We start from the raw sequence: 15,992 nt of genomic DNA, 5'->3' as shown, positions 1-15,992 counted from the left end.
AATACCCAACAGTATCATCTGAGTTAGCAAGTTAATTTCGATGGCATGCTGATTTAGTTCATTTATCCGCCTCAATGGTCCCGTTCGCTTGTCTTAAAAATGGCTTGTTCGGCTTTTTTTTTCAACCGGAACATTATTTTTCTCTCACAACAATTCAGCCGGAACAGTGTTTTTTAGCCAGTTTCAGTCAAGTTTCAGACCAACGAACGGGGCCAATGAATTAAGTATCGATAATGATATAGAGCAGGCGTCCGTCCCGTCCGGACGGACCCGCCGCACACGGAACGCTCTCCCGCAACGCGACCGCCCTCATCCGCTCCCGCAACGCTCTCTCTCATCCTCATCCCCACTCTGGCGCTCGCTCCCGCGTCCCCACACCGGCTCCCGCGCACAAGATCACTGCCACCCTTGCTTTCCCGTGCTCCCTCCCTCCCACTGTCCCTCCCCCTCCGCGAGCTCCATGTGACCCGCGCTCCCCAGCGACCAACTCCCGTGCCCCCCACTGGAGATGAGGGCGGCTCCGATGAGGTAGGTTGGTCCGTCTATGGATCTGAGCCCTCGTCGTCCTCCTCCTCCTCTGGATCTAAGGGACGCGACGGTGGCTAGGGTTTCAGCAAGCTCTGGGGTCCTTCCCTCCTTCCTCCGATGAGCTCGGAGGTGATGGGCCAGGGCTGGAGCAGGCTACACCTCGAACCATCTTCTTTGCTGTTCGTACGCTCTTTGCTGCTTTCTCCGTGTTGCAATGGTTTTTTTTATGTTGCAACAGATGATTTTTGCATGTTGCAATGAGATTTTTGGGTTGTTGCAACAGATATTTTCTGAATGGTCCCATTTTTCATGTTTTATGGTTGATTTTGCGATGTTGCAGTACATATTTTTCGATGTTGCAGCACATAGTTTTCAATATTGCAGTACATATTTTCCGATGTTGCATTACATGTTTTTTCGATGTTACAGCACATGTTTTTGCGATGTTGGAGCACATAATTTTCGATGTTGCAGTACATGTTTTTCAATGTTGCAGTACATGTTTTTCAATGTTGCACTACATATTTTTGCGATGTTGTAGTATTCATATTCCGATGTTGCACTACATATTTTTGCATACGTTTGCGATGTTGCACTTGAAGTGTTTTCGTGCTCTTGGGATGGGGGGCGCGGTGGGGGAACGGGGTGACGTGTAGGGGCGGGCGGGTTTGGGAAGGGCGCGGCGTCCGGACGTCCGGGCGCTAGGATTATCGAGTTTAGTATGTAATTATAGTTGATTTTAGCAAGTTTTTAGAACAAATTACTCAGAACTAGTAGTGGAACTCATCCCTAGTGAAGAGTGACAAACACGATAGAATCTGATACCCCTAGTTATGCACAATAGTCATTAGACTTTTGAAAGGATACTGGGAGTGCACCCTTCGTACCTGAATAAATCCATTCCTAGAGTTCTCTGAGCCAAACTTTTTTTTAGAAAAAGTTATAAATATTTTTAATACTACAAATGAGCACATTAAGGAAAAAATAGTTTATGGTATAGCTAATGGTACTAATTTAATATCATAAATATTAACGTTCTTTTCTATAAATTCAGGAACGATATTGGTTCAATTGCCCAATTAAACGCACATGTATTCGTATTCTTGTATTTGTATGCAACCGGGTTTTAGAAACTGAAGTTTTTGGTGTGCAATGTAACTAGTTATACTACGGAGTTTCAAGATAGAAGGGTTATAAAACTTTTTTTTGGAATGGTGATTCTCATTACTCGATGTCACAGCACAGTCGCTGGAGTGCTGGACACCGAAACTTGAAGTGCCAAACTTTTTAGTTTTATATATTCACAAGGACTGCTTAATAAAGGTATCCACACGTCCTGGCCAACTGGAGGCCCTGTTCTCGCGGTCCAACAAGGCAGCGGCTCTGATCCAATTAACAGGAAGCAATTGAGCCCAATGCCATCAAAGGGTCCGAGGAAAGAAAGGACCAAATCACACACACGACGCTCCTACTTCGTCTTCTTCCTTCCTCGCCGCTGTCAGCCATCGCCCATCGACCCCTACGACTACGAGTAGCGAGATAGGAGAGATGGCGGCGGAGCTGCGGTACATGAAAAGCCTTTGTTTCGGCCCCCCACCTGGCAAGGTTCGCCGGATCGCTCCCAGAAACGTTCTGGCTGCAGTTCCCAATTTTTTTTCTCTTCCATTCCAAAATCATTTCCCGAACAATTCTCCCCAAATCCTGTTCACTTCTTTGGTTGGGGGGTTGACGGGTTCTTTGTTGCTAATGAGTCAGGGGATGATCCAAGATCTGGAGTGCGCCATGAGGACAAAGGTAGACTCTTCTGCGACAACACCCCGCGAGTTCCCCGCGCGCCCTAAAAACAATAGAATCTTGTCGCTGAGTTGGATTTTTGCTACTGATGGTTTAGGGCGGTTTAACCCCCGAGGAGGAGAAGAAGCTCGGGTTTTGCAAACTCCTTCCAACTTATTCCTTCGTCGTGGGTTCAGTATTCGGCACTTTCGTGGGATGGTTCGGTTTCGACAAAGGTTGCTTACCCCTCACCTCTCGATTCATATTTGATATAATGTTATTATGTGCTATTTTCAAGTCGTGGTAAACAAGGAGCATTCAGTTAAAACATGCCATTCCTGAGAAAGCGATAGTATTGTGTCAACAATTTGCGAGCGCCAAATTGTGTTGAAAACATGCCAGGAGCATGGTTGGGGTCTTGTATATCAAGGTTAAAACCTAAAATAGCATTCAATAGCCATACTCGTGCAAACCATCCAGTATGGGGATTGGGGAGGAGAATGTTTCTAGATAATCCATTGAATATCAAAGTTCAAATGCTGGTAAATAGGACTCTCTTTTCTAAAGAACCGTGTGTCATCTGACAAGCAACACTATTCCATTCTCATGGCTGTATTTTCAGAGCTACTTGCCTAAATGTTACATCATGGATGCTGTTGCTATGCTATTATCAAGTGAGCACGTCAGGGCAAATAAGTTATATTCTGCCTTTGTTATGACTCCTACTTTTCAAGGATATTTGTATGCTTACCCTGCGCCTGCATTCTGCCATTGTCATTACCGTTCAAGGATATTTGCTGTCCCTTCTCTATCCTTTTACGAGCCACAGTGAATATATTACTTTTGGAGCATTTTGGCATAGTTTATGTTTATAACAAATTGGGCTATACTGTTAATATTACTAGGGGAAATAGTGTGCGTATGATGCATGTATGCAGGCACAACTCCCTCACATTTGAGTGTAGCCTTGGGCCACATGAAGTGCTGGTGCCTCCCGTTATTTGCTCCTGAGTGCAGTCATGCTTGGGTTGAGTTTGTTGTAGCAATGTTATATTAGTATTGGGGCTTGAACATTATAGTTACTGTTTTCTTAACGAGTATAAAATAAGTCTCTATATGGCCAATGCATTTATTGATGGAGCGGGCCAAAGCAAGTCGTCAGATTTTGACTCCAGTTGATTCAATTAAGTGTTGTATAAACAAAACCACAAAACAGCCATTGTTAAATTTGCCTTGCAGACAATAGCTATTGGTACCAAATGCATGCTTACGAAATTCTGTTGTGCAGGAAACAAATTGCTTGGGCTTCCACCTAATCCTCGATTCACAAGATTTTGGGCAGCTTATGGTAAATCTCAAGGATATTTGACCTGGTAGTGATCCCTGTACAACAATTTCATGCAAAGGCATAGCGAAGCTATGTTTAGATGAGAGACAAATTAATAATTTTTGCCTCATTCATAGAGAATGTGGCTCTTTTGTATTGATGGCAGGATGAGTCAACATGATTAGGGAATACCTACAATGAAACCTACCTAATTATCAATGATGATGATTATTCATTATATCTTATTTCTAACTAACACAGCACTGGTAGACCCCAGATGAACAGTTAGCCATAAACAATACTGCTATTGGAATGTAACACAATTTTTATTAACATGCAATACTTATACATCTTAAAAGAGAAAACACAGGTAGTATGTAGAATACACTAACATTAAATGTATGTTACTGATTCATCTGTAAGATGGTTTTTATGTTCCAAAGTCATGTACCTTTTATGTTGCCACCATTTGCTCATGAAGTTATAATGGATCCATATGCTGTACTTGAGCAAACAGATAGCTTGTTAGGTTAACACAGGAGTAGATGGAACCATTTGGCATAAAATATTGGATGCATTGGCCCTTCAATGTTGATATGTTGCTGAAGAATCATTTTTCATCCTTTTCATTGAAAATGTGAATTTATTGAAGCTACTTCTCAGGCTGCGCTTATTTCATCGGAAAGGGCTGGGCTCATGAAATCATGCATCAATGTCCTGCAATGCTTTTAAACACGGAAGAAGGACGCATGAAGATGGAGCTAGCTAACATGTGTGGTTTGTTAACTAGCGATTCTTTCTCTTTGGCATCGGAACTCGTGAGTTCTAACCAACTACTTGTTTCATTAACATCGTACTTGCTTTTTCCTTGCTTTATTAACAGAATACTCAATAAGCATAGTGATGATGCATACCTGGTCAAAGTTGTGAAAAGACACTTTTTTGCCGAGCATCTGTTCGATGATCTGCATCAAGATCAACCACTTTTCAGGTGGCACCCACGCCGTTCGTATATCGACAGCACCTTTGTAGAAAGAATGAAGGAAGTTGAAGCTGCCAACTCTGATGACGCGGCTAGATCAATTTCAGGAGAGACAAATGCGAACACTGTGAGTTACTAGTTTACCGATAAGTTTACAGTTTGGCAGAAATGTGACTGCTTATTTTGTAGGTGCAGTTTGTCTATCTAGGCTTTAGAATGTTGCGCTGCAAGATGACACTTTTATTTTTTTTGTATATCGTGCCTGCAGACACCATTTGGAGATCTGATGGAAGACTCACTGGCGTGTATACTTGGTTCTCCCGAATGCAACATGGAAAGCAACAATCCCCCAGAAAAGGCGGGCACTGTCCTGAAGCGAAGCCAGCGGCGAGCTCGCAGAGGAGGTCGCAGGCATCATCATCGGCATGCTGATGACTAGTTTGCTGCATTGTGAATATTGGGTCGAAGTGATGTGGAATACCGTAGACGTTAGCATTCTATTTGAGCCTCATGCCCCACAGTTGCTGGGATGCTCTCTCATTCGGCTCTCATTCGTGCGAGGCTTAATCTGCTGTTGTAGGCTGGACAATGCTGTCTGTCACATCTATGGAGAGCTGGTGTCAGCAAGTGCTGCATTTGTAAGCTGGTTAATCCTGCATCGTGATGTATCCCATGATCCCTGCATTCTTCACCCAGCAATCGATGGTATGGCCAAGCGAGGCGCACATTATGCTTGGTGTGGTGTTTGTAGTTCGTGATCCACATAGGCTACCGGAACAGATGGCAATTCATTTTCAATTCTTATCATATGCAAGAGGAAATGAGCATCTTCAGGATTCAACAGTGTCGCGAGATTGTAGATGATGGTTCCCCATTGGATCCCAATGGGGGCGACAAACAAAGAGGCAGCCAGCTGCCGTTGCCTCAGGGACAGGGTAGGAGCACACATCTCGCCTCCCTAACACCATCAATTTTTTTTCAGCCCGCCCTGCTCCAGCCGCCACGCCCGCCCCGCTCCGGTGGCGCGCAGCCCCTCGGCCAGCGTCCGCTGCCCCAATCCCGATGCGGACGGAGGCGAGAGCTCCAACACGGCGGCCGCAGCCCCGACCCCTATGCAGACGGAGGACAGAGCTCCGCCGCGGCCCTGCGGTTGGTCTGCACGCGGTTCCCCGATGTGGACACGGCCCTGCAACGGACCTGGACCCAGATGCGGACGGACGAACGAGAGCTCCGCCGCGGGCGGGATCCGTCCCTGGCTCCGGCGCGAGGTCGGACGCGGTTCCCCTTCGATCGCGAGGAGCCCCATCCCCGGCGGCGCCTCTCGCTCGTCAGCTCGGTGTCTGGGGTCCGCTCCCCGGCGCCAGCAAGCTCCACCGCCGATCCGCACGCACGGCCATGGCTGCCACCAGCCGCAGCCCGCAGCAATCCAGCGCAGCCTCGCCACTCTCTGCTCCAAGCGGCCGGCGGCGAGAACCACCACGCGACATGCCGTGTTGTGTGCTGTGCTTGCTCTGTAATGGACGAGCAAGGCGACAGTGCCACACCCATGTCCCCCCGTTTTCCCATACAAAAATAAAAGAACAAATACACTAGGAATACACTTATACCTGCCCTATATCGGCAACAAGCGTGAACCGTACATCTCTAGATGTGTGGCCACGATCACCTAGCAAGCTACCCCTTCTATTTATGTGGACCAAATCATCTTGATGGATGAAAAACTTAGAAAAAAATTAGTTTTTTCCCCTTTCCAAAATAGTCATTTACATGCCAATTAGTAAACAAATTAGGTTTTTATGAGCAATTTGCATATAAACATTCCCCAGGCCTTCAGGGGTATTACATGTATTTCTTTCACAGCATACAGTCTTATGCTTTTCCACGGCTCACTGCAAGTATTTAGGGTAATCCGTTCTGTTTGATTAGTATTTCACCGTCCGTAGCAACGCACGGGAGGATTGTATAATATAACATCAAAGGTTAATCCAGTAAGTGGATTCAAATCGGACTAGTACAAAGCATGGGCAGTTTTGCCAGTACACATATCAAACCTGAAACTATGCTTGCAGCATGGATTTTGCCTTTACATGATTTGCCAAAGATACCATATAGCCTATACCAACGAAATGAACATGTTAACAAGCGGAAGCCAATCAATGTCTCAGGATTATATGACATTATTACATAAGTAGACTGCTAGACATGACACATAATAATTAATCAGGCGATGTGCAATGTTAAGAATCCAGACTGCCAGCTTTGAGGTAAGTGAAATGAAATTTGATTGACTAAAGGAGTTATACATTTGCTTTTTCTAGTGCCATAATCCAGACAATGAGCATGCTGCCTTCTAGCATGCTTGCATTCAGTGGGGCAAAAAAGAAAAGAAAGACCGGCATATAAGCATTGAAGTTTAACACACAATTGCCGACTAGCGCATGTTTGGATTGGGGGTCTTTCATTGGAAGGTTTTGGATCTAGTTCCAGAAACCTTCCAGTGAAACACCCTCATCCACACAGACCATTTTTCTCTTCTTTGGCTATTATCTGATGGGCCTATACTGTACTGTGCTGTGCTGTACTATATACTCTGCTGCCAAGCTTTCTTGTAACAGCAAAGATGACTGCTATCTGGTACTTGGGGTTCTCAATCAAGCCATGCCTTTGCAGACTAGTGAACCCTAATATATGGTGACAAAACTATATTCATTTGTTCTCATTCACTGTATGATAACCTCAAGGGGTGTAGTTCACCCATATTTATTGTGGGGCAGGGGGGCTCGGCATCTCCTGATGAGAAGGAACTACTAGTCTTTGCAATGGCTTGAGGTAGCTTGTTAACTGGCCAAAAGAAGGGCGTAAATTTGGATCTCTGGAAATTGTGAATGACAATAGAAACAGAGCATGTATTAGTTCATGCACAACAAAAACATTACATGTTCAACCAAACGATACTAGAAGTACTCATGTTCGTCCTATACAAATTGAAATAAACTTATACATCTGAAACTCACTTCTGCCAGCAGTCCCAAATGATCTTTGCCACCAAAGGATCAACTTCTTTGGGAATATCAAGCCGTCGATCCTGGAAGCCAACTGCACCCACAACTTGCATGGGGTTCATTCCCTGCCAGGGCGTTCTTAGCGTAGCAAGTTCCCACAAGATGACACCAAAGCTATAAACATCACACCTGCAAAACTCAATAGATGAATGTGTATTACTGCAAATGTTTTACTTTAATGTGCCAACAGAAAGAAAAGGAAAAGACTGGAAACAGAAACTCAATTCTTCAGAAAGAAAATAATAGTGCTCAGTCATGTTGTATGGAAGTTCTGATCCCTACAAGATAGTTCACAACTGATGTTTAGTCTAATGATTACATGCTCCATGTGGCAACAATGACCAATCAGATCATTCCAAGGCATCGCAAGCCTTACGTGCACCCTTAGTGTAAGATATTGGTTATGTAAAAAATAATTAAGTAACCAGGGATGAACTAAGACGTAATGGAAAATGGAAAATGTGACTAACTTAGATATTAGAAATATATCATCAGCCATCACTCTTAGGAATCCTCTCAAAAGGCCTAACCATGAAAACTACATATTACATTGTACTGCAGAAAGTTGTGAACACAGGTATCCAATTCAACATTTGTCGAACAAAAAGCAAGAATTAAACTGCAGCGCTGTAGAATTTCATGTGAAGACTGAAGCTACAAGCCTACAACAATATTTTCCATGACAGTCCATGAATGAATTAAGAGGTACTCCCTCAGATCCAAATTATACTTCGCTTTGGCTTTGTCCTAAGTCAAGCTTCTTTAACTTTGACCAAATTTATAGAAAAATGCACTAAAATCTACAACATCAAATTAGTTTCATTAAGTTCTCCATCCATCAAATTAGGTGTTGATACCTTTCTCAAAATGGTCAAAGTTGGCTAAGTTTGACTTAGGACAAAGCCAAAGGTGAACTATAATTTGGAACAGAGTTGGAAGACATGCACGCCTAAGTTGTGGCATGCTTAGCCTCAGGTTTGGTTGCTAACTAAGCTCTAGCAAAGTTCGGCTGGCTCGGCGTCCCTTCAGTGTTCCGTGTGGCTGAAACTCGTCAAATGTTTGCCGCATATTTTGAGTGCCACAATTTGCCACAGCTTAGGCAAGCCATAGCTTAGGTGTGGCTTGTCGTGGACGTCAGCCAAACAGAGCCAAAATGAACCGCCAATGGCTCCAAAACTGACATTGTACTATATCAAGTTTATAAAGCCATTGATTCCACATTCCACTAAGCAGAGTTACGAGTCAATTAATCTCCCCTCCAGCAATAGTCACTTATCCATAAAATTCAAGTTAGTGATTTCGTTACCTGTAGAACAAAATCCCCTTCAGGTTTTACCTTAAGGCATTTAGTTGAAACACTGAAACTTTGTCTCACCCTAAGCTAGCAAATAAGAGCATTTGAAAATGATACTAGAAAATCACTTACTTCTCATTGGATTGCTCATTTCGCAATACCTCTGGTGCCATCCACTCTGGCTGGTACAAGGGGAAACTAAATTATATAAGAAATTTACCTGGTGTTCCTATCACAACTAAACATAAAGAATTAAACATCAAGGCACTTACAGTTCCAGAAGTGGATTTAGATGACAAAAATGTACTGTGCTTTAAACGTGAAAGTCCAAAATCACAAACCTATGTATAATAAATTTGTTAGCCAACACTAATCCATAAATAGTAAGCAATAAGAGTTCAGGCTTCAATTCTCAAAGGGATTTAAATACCTTAACAGTCCAATTATCGTCAACCAGTAAGTTTGGTGATTTTAGATCCCGGTGAACAATTGTTGGTACACTTGTATGGAGGCAATTCATGCCTCTTGCCTATTGAGAGAACACAACCATAGTATGGAGCATGGACAAATAAATGGAAATAAACAATGAAAAAAATAACTCTTACCACATCAAGAGCCATCTTAATCCTACGCTTCTCATCAATTTCACAATTAGGACGATGAATGATCTTATGTAAGCTTCCCCTGAAAGAAGGAACAATTGGATTAAAGACAAAAAAAAAGGATGTACCCAGTGTAGAGAGCTCCCGCTCTATGCGGGGTCTGGAAAAGGGTGTCAGTGGCAAGCCTTACCCTCGCTTGTGCAATGCGAAGAGACCGCGACTGGAACCCGGGACCTTCTGGTCACATGCGGTAAGACTCTACCGCTTGCACCAGGCCCGCCCTTCGGATTAAAGACAACTAGAAGAACGCTCCGCGCGTTGCTGCGAGAATTGCTGGTGAAATTAGACTACTTATAATTACTAATATGATTGAATAAATATCATAATACATGTTAGTGGATGATTTTTAGCGTTCTGATGTGGACAGCTAAATATATGTTAGTAAATGATGTGGTTTGCTAATGTGAATAGCTTGAATGAAGATATAATGGCATGTGTTAGTTGGATGTGTTAGTGGATGCTGATGTGGACACTTTGCATGGCGAGATAGTTGAATGTGCTAGTGGGATGTTCTAGTGGATGCAGCTGTGGACACTTTGCATGGCAAAATAAATTGCTAGTGGGGTTTATCTTTATAAGAGATATAGATATTAAAGAAGACCCATTTGATCCAGCACTGATTCAAGTCTCACAAAAGATACATGATAACAAGTTTAACTTTAGCCTAATAGAATATTTTGTTGGGAAAACTGAGCACATCTATGTAGCCAATGGTAGCATGTAGACTAGTAGGCAAATTTAAGCCAAGCTAGCCAACCATAGCAATATAACATTTATAAATATAGTACCTTCAATACTATTTCTTTTCAAGTGATATAATCATGCATCAAGTGTTGTACCAGTACCAGCTAAGCAGCTTCAAAGTTCTATGTTACATCTACCAAGTCTCCTTTTTTGGTAATCACTGAACCACACATATCTTGATCAAGGTGTTTCATTAATCATTACAGAAAACCTAGTTGTACCTTGGTAGATATTCTGATACAATGGACAAATTTGGGGGCCGTGTTACTGCACCCATAAAGAGCACGATATTTGGATGTCGAAGACGGCGCATAATCCTCACCTATTAAAAAAAACAATATTTGAATGATCAAATGTTGCAGCAAAGGGAGCGGTATTTGAAAATTGAAATAAAAAAGCATTCAACAAAAACTTGTGGGTATCAAAAGCAAATTCTTTCACCTACTTCACAACAGAACTCATCCAGAGCATCACCATAGAATTCTTGATCCAAGAATTTCTTTACAGCTACTTCCTGCAAATAAACAGAATACAACTCAAACAAAATCATGAATCCATTCAGAACTCAGAAGATAAAACAATTATAGGACGTGTGTGCAGTGTGCCTGAACCTTGATTGCTTCTGCTGGGTTTCAACTCTAGCCTACCCCAACTTGTTTGGGACTTAAAGGCTTTGTTGTTGTTGTTGTTGTTGTTGTGTGCAGTGTGCGTATCTCAATGTAAGTTTCAGTTAAAATGCAAAACTACTTATTGTTCCATTCCAATCAGCATGGTATACTTCTCCATATGAACCTATAAAAATATTGAAAGGAGAAAAATCATTTAGTCATTACACATCAAGAACATAATTATCCAAGTCATTGGAACATAGTAGCTCTGATGGCACAACATATAGGAATATCCATACTTATGATTTGACATACTGAGCAAAGAGAAAGTATAACTTTCTATCATAATGCTGGGTAAATATTTATTTAAGTTCAAATGGATAAAACAGTAGAGGATAGACGAAAATGCAGTGTACCAAATCCAATCCTTTCACCAATTACAAGATCTTCCCAGAGGATTTCGCATTCAGATACATCCTCCAACACTATGCCAACCCTGTTTGAACCAATTTGAGATGGAGAAACAGACCCCAAGTGCTGCTTTGGTGTCACTTGTAAAGCAAATTCATCTGAATTGACAGAAAGTTGACAATCGGATCTAGAATGCATGGGACCTTTCTCTACATCATCACAAGGGCCCTTTTCTACAACACCACCAATTCCATACATACAACCCGTGTTCGCAGAAGGGGTACCCAATCATGTTTGAGCCATCAAGGCGTTCTCTGGAGGTAGAGGCTGTGGTCACATCTGAGGAAACAATCATTCCATTATTATATTTACGAACTGGTGCTACATATGACTTATTGTTGCACTCTACAGCATTGGAATTGCAATGCTGCGCAGCTGACCAGCCAACCTGAGATGACGATGGAGCATTGTCGACAGTATTTCTGCGAGGTACTAACCCCTCAGCAAAGTTGTACTGCTTGTTGTTGGAAATGTCATTAAAAGCAGACCAGTTTTTTTATCACAAGTGGCTGTTGTGATCTTGCAGGGACTGGGGCTACATTCTCTCTAAGTCTTTGGAATTCTTTGTTTCTGTTGTCTAGTCTCTTTAGTGCCACTGAACTTTTCCCAGATCCAATAGCCCTCAAAGGATTAAGACCCGAAAATATTTTTTTTAGACTCATTGTCTTGAGGGTCAGGAAGTAATTCCATGTCCTCTTTCTGCTTTGAAAGTGCACCCACACTTAATGTTTGATCTGACGGCAGCTGAGTTGTCAATGCACAGGGTGCGCTAGCACTACATCCAGCAGTCACTAGTAACGTCGCAGCCCAAGGATCCTGAGCAGATGAAGCAGTTGTCTTCTCATACCCCGAATGATTGCTTGATACCCAATTGATATTGCTAGGCATATGCAATTGGCACTCAGAATGTAATGCAACTGGTTCATTGTCCATGTTAGTTACTGAATCAGACACCTGATTCTGAATCAGTGTTTGATGGGGCTTCAACGAAGTGCCCTTTGAATTAAAGAAATATGCTGGAACAAGAGTGCCAGGGGCAGCCATCACATCAACCAAATATTCCCTGTGGGAAAAAGATAATTCAATGAAACTAATCAGATGGAGAAGATGCAAATAAACTAGTTACATTGTTCAACAACTGACACATAATGCACAACAACTGACTCATAATGCATGAGTGGATTATTTTCACAGTGAAAGTGTGGCTGCTTAATGATTAAAATGATGAATAAGTAGGAACATACATGTCATTGCCCATCTTTATAATGTTAATAGCATCATCTTCAACACCACTGTAATGACTCCCTTTAACCAATTTGCATGGAATACCAACAGTGTCAGCAAGAATCTGCATGGATACAAAAGTTTGCATCAGCAAGACCAGAGAAAGCATGCTTCTAGACACCACACATTGCAAAAGCCATATGGAAGTGTGCTAATTAATTATTCTGCTGCAATTACACACTACCCCCCAGGTTTGGTAATCCCATGTTTATTTTGTTCATGTGTCTGCGCAATAAGATGTCACTTGATTTATTACTCAACAGCATCACTATGTTTCCAATCTGCTGAAACCACTACTCCACTCCATGCTTCAAGAGGAGACAAGGTGAGACAAAAAAACATATTGATAAAATGCAACTTACTGAAAGAAAAAGTATATACATAAAGGTTAATACTTAAGTTGATTTATTTAATGTAAAATCTGGTTCTTTATATACTGACATAAAACTGTTATAACTTTACTTTATATATATCCATCATAATTCCGGCCGAACAGGCCAATGAAGAGTTGGTGGCACAAACTCCATGAGAAACATGAATGGTACTTAAATACGTAATGCTTACTTTAAGGAGACAACCTTGAAAAGTAGGGCGCGGTGGCGAGACAAGCCTATGTCAATGTGGCCTATTGGCAGCAGACTTGTTTGGTGTGATGTCCTCTGCTCAATACTTTTTTCCTAACCACCTCGTAAACATTTCATTTGCATCTATCACAGGACCACCCATATGTTCTGCAACAACTTCATCTATTCGCCGCACCGATACTGAAATGTCAGCACAGCCCAACATGCAGCACTGTGCTACTTCCTTCATCTCCCTTAAGGCATTATCAAATTTATGGTCAATCACAATCACTTCAAATCCAAGATCCCCAATGCTCATCTGAAGCTCAGCAAGCGATGGAATCTTTTTCTGCCTGGACAACTCCGCTGAGAGGCCAAATATGTCATAGAATCCATCAATAATTTTCTCATTGTAATCAACAAAGTTGTAATCCTAAATAAGTTAGAATAAATATTAGAGTAAGAAATGGATACATCAACAAGGGTTCAGTGCCAATTGCCAAAACAAAACAAAATACGAGCTAAGACAGCATCCAGAGTACCCTATGATAGATAGGACACAATGAAGATACCCCATAGGCCGACACTATAAACTTCTAAATCTAATAGAGTACCCTATGACACATGGTTCACCATTAAGATACACCATAAGCAGACACTACTACTTATATAAACCTAACATGATTGCTACGTCTTCCCTCTATAGGATACTGTCTACATCTTTTCAGTGCACTGCTCCTCAGGGTATAGAAAGAAGCAGGAACCAGAAAATCTTGGTAGTTACCAGTAGTGTGAAAACCAGTTGTTTTGATAATTTTCAAATCTAATTTAAAACAATAAATATGGACTTTTATATATGAACACGACTTCTCTATGCAAGGCACCAATATAAACAGCTATCATGCAAGGCAATTTTCATGAACCGTAATTTTTTTATACAAAAGGAGCAGACATTGCTTATAGCCACCATCCATGGGAAGTAATTGGCATACGTTATTTTTGGAGCTCATCATATTCATCCGGTCGAATCAAGGAGGAAACTAATATGCCATAAAAGTGCTATTAATACTTTCAGTTATATTAGAATACACAAAATCGTGTGAGAACACTTGTTTTTTCCACTTCAATCCCAGGACTTGCATTGAGAACATTCCTCCTAAAATCGAGCAATAATAAAGACTGGCTTCAAATCTTCAATATTGGGCATGCTAACAGGTATCGCTGATTTCAAGTCCAACTTCTACTTGTTTGGAAAAAGCAATCTTTTTAGCATTCACTACTGTACTTCGTGTACCTTATAACTATGAATAACTGTGTATCTTAAAAGCTTCAAGATCCTTTTGTTTTTGTTAATGTTTGTTTGCACATTTTGCTGGACCAGAATAGAAGTATGGACTCAGAATAAAACACAAATCATAGCTTCAATTGGATGCAATATGTTATACATGCTTCAAAATAGGGGTAGCTTTAACTGCACAAGCAAGGCACCACATAACATTGTGGTACTGAGATCTAGAACATTGACACAGTCTCCCATCCATACAACCAATCATTAGTACTTCTAAACATACGTTAATACAATGATAGAGAAATGCTTTATGTTTGTTTGAATGCTTAGCATTATTGTCATGTGGAAACAGCTACATATCCTGGTATTAAAAATCTGCATATTTTACACCAAATCTTCCACTCCAATTATTGGTAACTATAATTGACTAAGTGCTAAAACTGTTTTAAGGTATTAATCTAGCTGAACTGTACCTCAAAATTAACTGATGATATGGGCATGCCCCGGTTTTGTGCATGGCCTTAGGCTCCAGTGGCATTTCTTAGTCTAACCATGCAATCCAAGATATAATTCAACATACCAGATATACAAAGCGAAACAACTGAATTGGTTAGGAGCTTACCCGATACCGCCGTGAGAGCGACTCCGGGGAGTCTACCGCGCCCTGATCGCCGGCAGCACCCGATCCTTCGCTTCCGAGGCTCATCAGCTTAGCCTTCCTGAGCTGCTCCCCATCGGGGTCCCCGGCACCCCCGCTGCCCAACACCGAGGCCGACACCGACAGCGCCATCGCCAGATGCATCTCCTGCGAAATGAAGTCCTCCCCTGCGGCGCCGGTCGCCGCTCCGGGCGGCGACGAGGACGCCGACGCAGCCGCCGACCTCGCCGGGGACCGCGGCTGCTGCGGCACAGCAGGAGGCGGGTTCGACGGCCCCGCGGCCTCTCTCGACCGGTGCGTTCGCTTGGACACGAACGGGATCTTCATGGCTCCCGCTCGCCTATAGCCTTGTTAGGGTTTGGGATCTGCAAAGGTTTTTTCTTCCCTTCGTTTTTTTTTTCCCTCTGGAACTTGGGAGGCGTGTTCGGCTGACGGGATGCACAGTAGATTTCGGATTATTTTAAGAGAGAATAAGCTGAAGAATTTAAAAGTAGCTGGAAAAATACAGAGGGAGTTAGAAAATGAGACTTTTTTCTATGTGCTATTATAAAAGATCGTAATTCTTTGTGTGTCTCTAAAAAATTCAACGGTTTTCAGTGTCACTACTCCAACTTTTTCGTGTCCTCCATGCCACTTCCGTCAGTTTGAACTCTAACGCCGTCAAACTGTAGGTGTGAAAAGACGAAAATGCCCTTAAATTTAAATATGTTACTAATTTTTTTAGCATCTTAACGACTTCAAATGAAAA

At 42.2% G+C, this 15,992-nt stretch overlaps 1 protein-coding gene and 1 pseudogene across 2 annotated transcripts; one reads left to right on the top strand and one right to left on the bottom strand.

Annotated features, from left to right (window-relative positions):
* The first annotated feature begins 1,959 nt into the window (after positions 1-1,959).
* On the top strand, positions 1,960-5,268 carry LOC136537075 (uncharacterized). 2 transcript variants are annotated; one of them, XM_066529171.1, is made up of 7 exons: positions 1,962-2,133; positions 2,284-2,322; positions 2,420-2,537; positions 3,590-3,649; positions 4,292-4,400; positions 4,512-4,737; positions 4,879-5,268. In XM_066529171.1, the coding sequence occupies exons 1-7, from the start codon at positions 2,077-2,079 to the stop codon at positions 5,047-5,049; spliced, it is 780 nt and encodes a 259-aa protein (XP_066385268.1). In that variant the 5' UTR covers positions 1,962-2,076; the 3' UTR covers positions 5,050-5,268. The 2 variants fall into 2 exon arrangements, with proteins under 2 accessions (XP_066385263.1, XP_066385268.1); XM_066529166.1 differs by having other exon boundaries at positions 1,960-2,133; positions 4,292-4,737.
* Positions 5,269-6,875: 1,607 nt separating this feature from the next.
* Positions 6,876-15,659, bottom strand: LOC136537089 (serine/threonine-protein kinase EDR1-like; annotated as a pseudogene).
* Positions 15,660-15,992: the final 333 nt, after the last annotated feature.

This window comes from Miscanthus floridulus, chromosome 1 (assembly GCF_019320115.1).
Source record: "Miscanthus floridulus cultivar M001 chromosome 1, ASM1932011v1, whole genome shotgun sequence".
Classification (NCBI taxonomy): Eukaryota; Viridiplantae; Streptophyta; class Magnoliopsida; order Poales; family Poaceae; genus Miscanthus; species Miscanthus floridulus.
The sequence above is the reverse complement of the archived record's forward strand: the minus strand, read 5'-3'. Positions and strand labels throughout refer to the sequence as shown.

What these genes read in the sequence shown, in the direction of transcription:
- LOC136537075 (XM_066529166.1), top strand. Translation starts at nt 2,077, where the DNA reads ATGGCGGCGGAGCTGCGGTACATGAAAAGCCTTTGTTTCGGCCCCCCA. An exon ending in AGTGCGCCATGAGGACAAAG is followed by an intron (nt 2,323 to 2,419) that starts GTAGACTCTTCT and finishes CTGATGGTTTAG; the next exon opens with GGCGGTTTAACCCCCGAGGA. An exon ending in ATGGTTCGGTTTCGACAAAG is followed by an intron (nt 2,538 to 3,589) that starts GTTGCTTACCCC and finishes TCTGTTGTGCAG; the next exon opens with GAAACAAATTGCTTGGGCTT.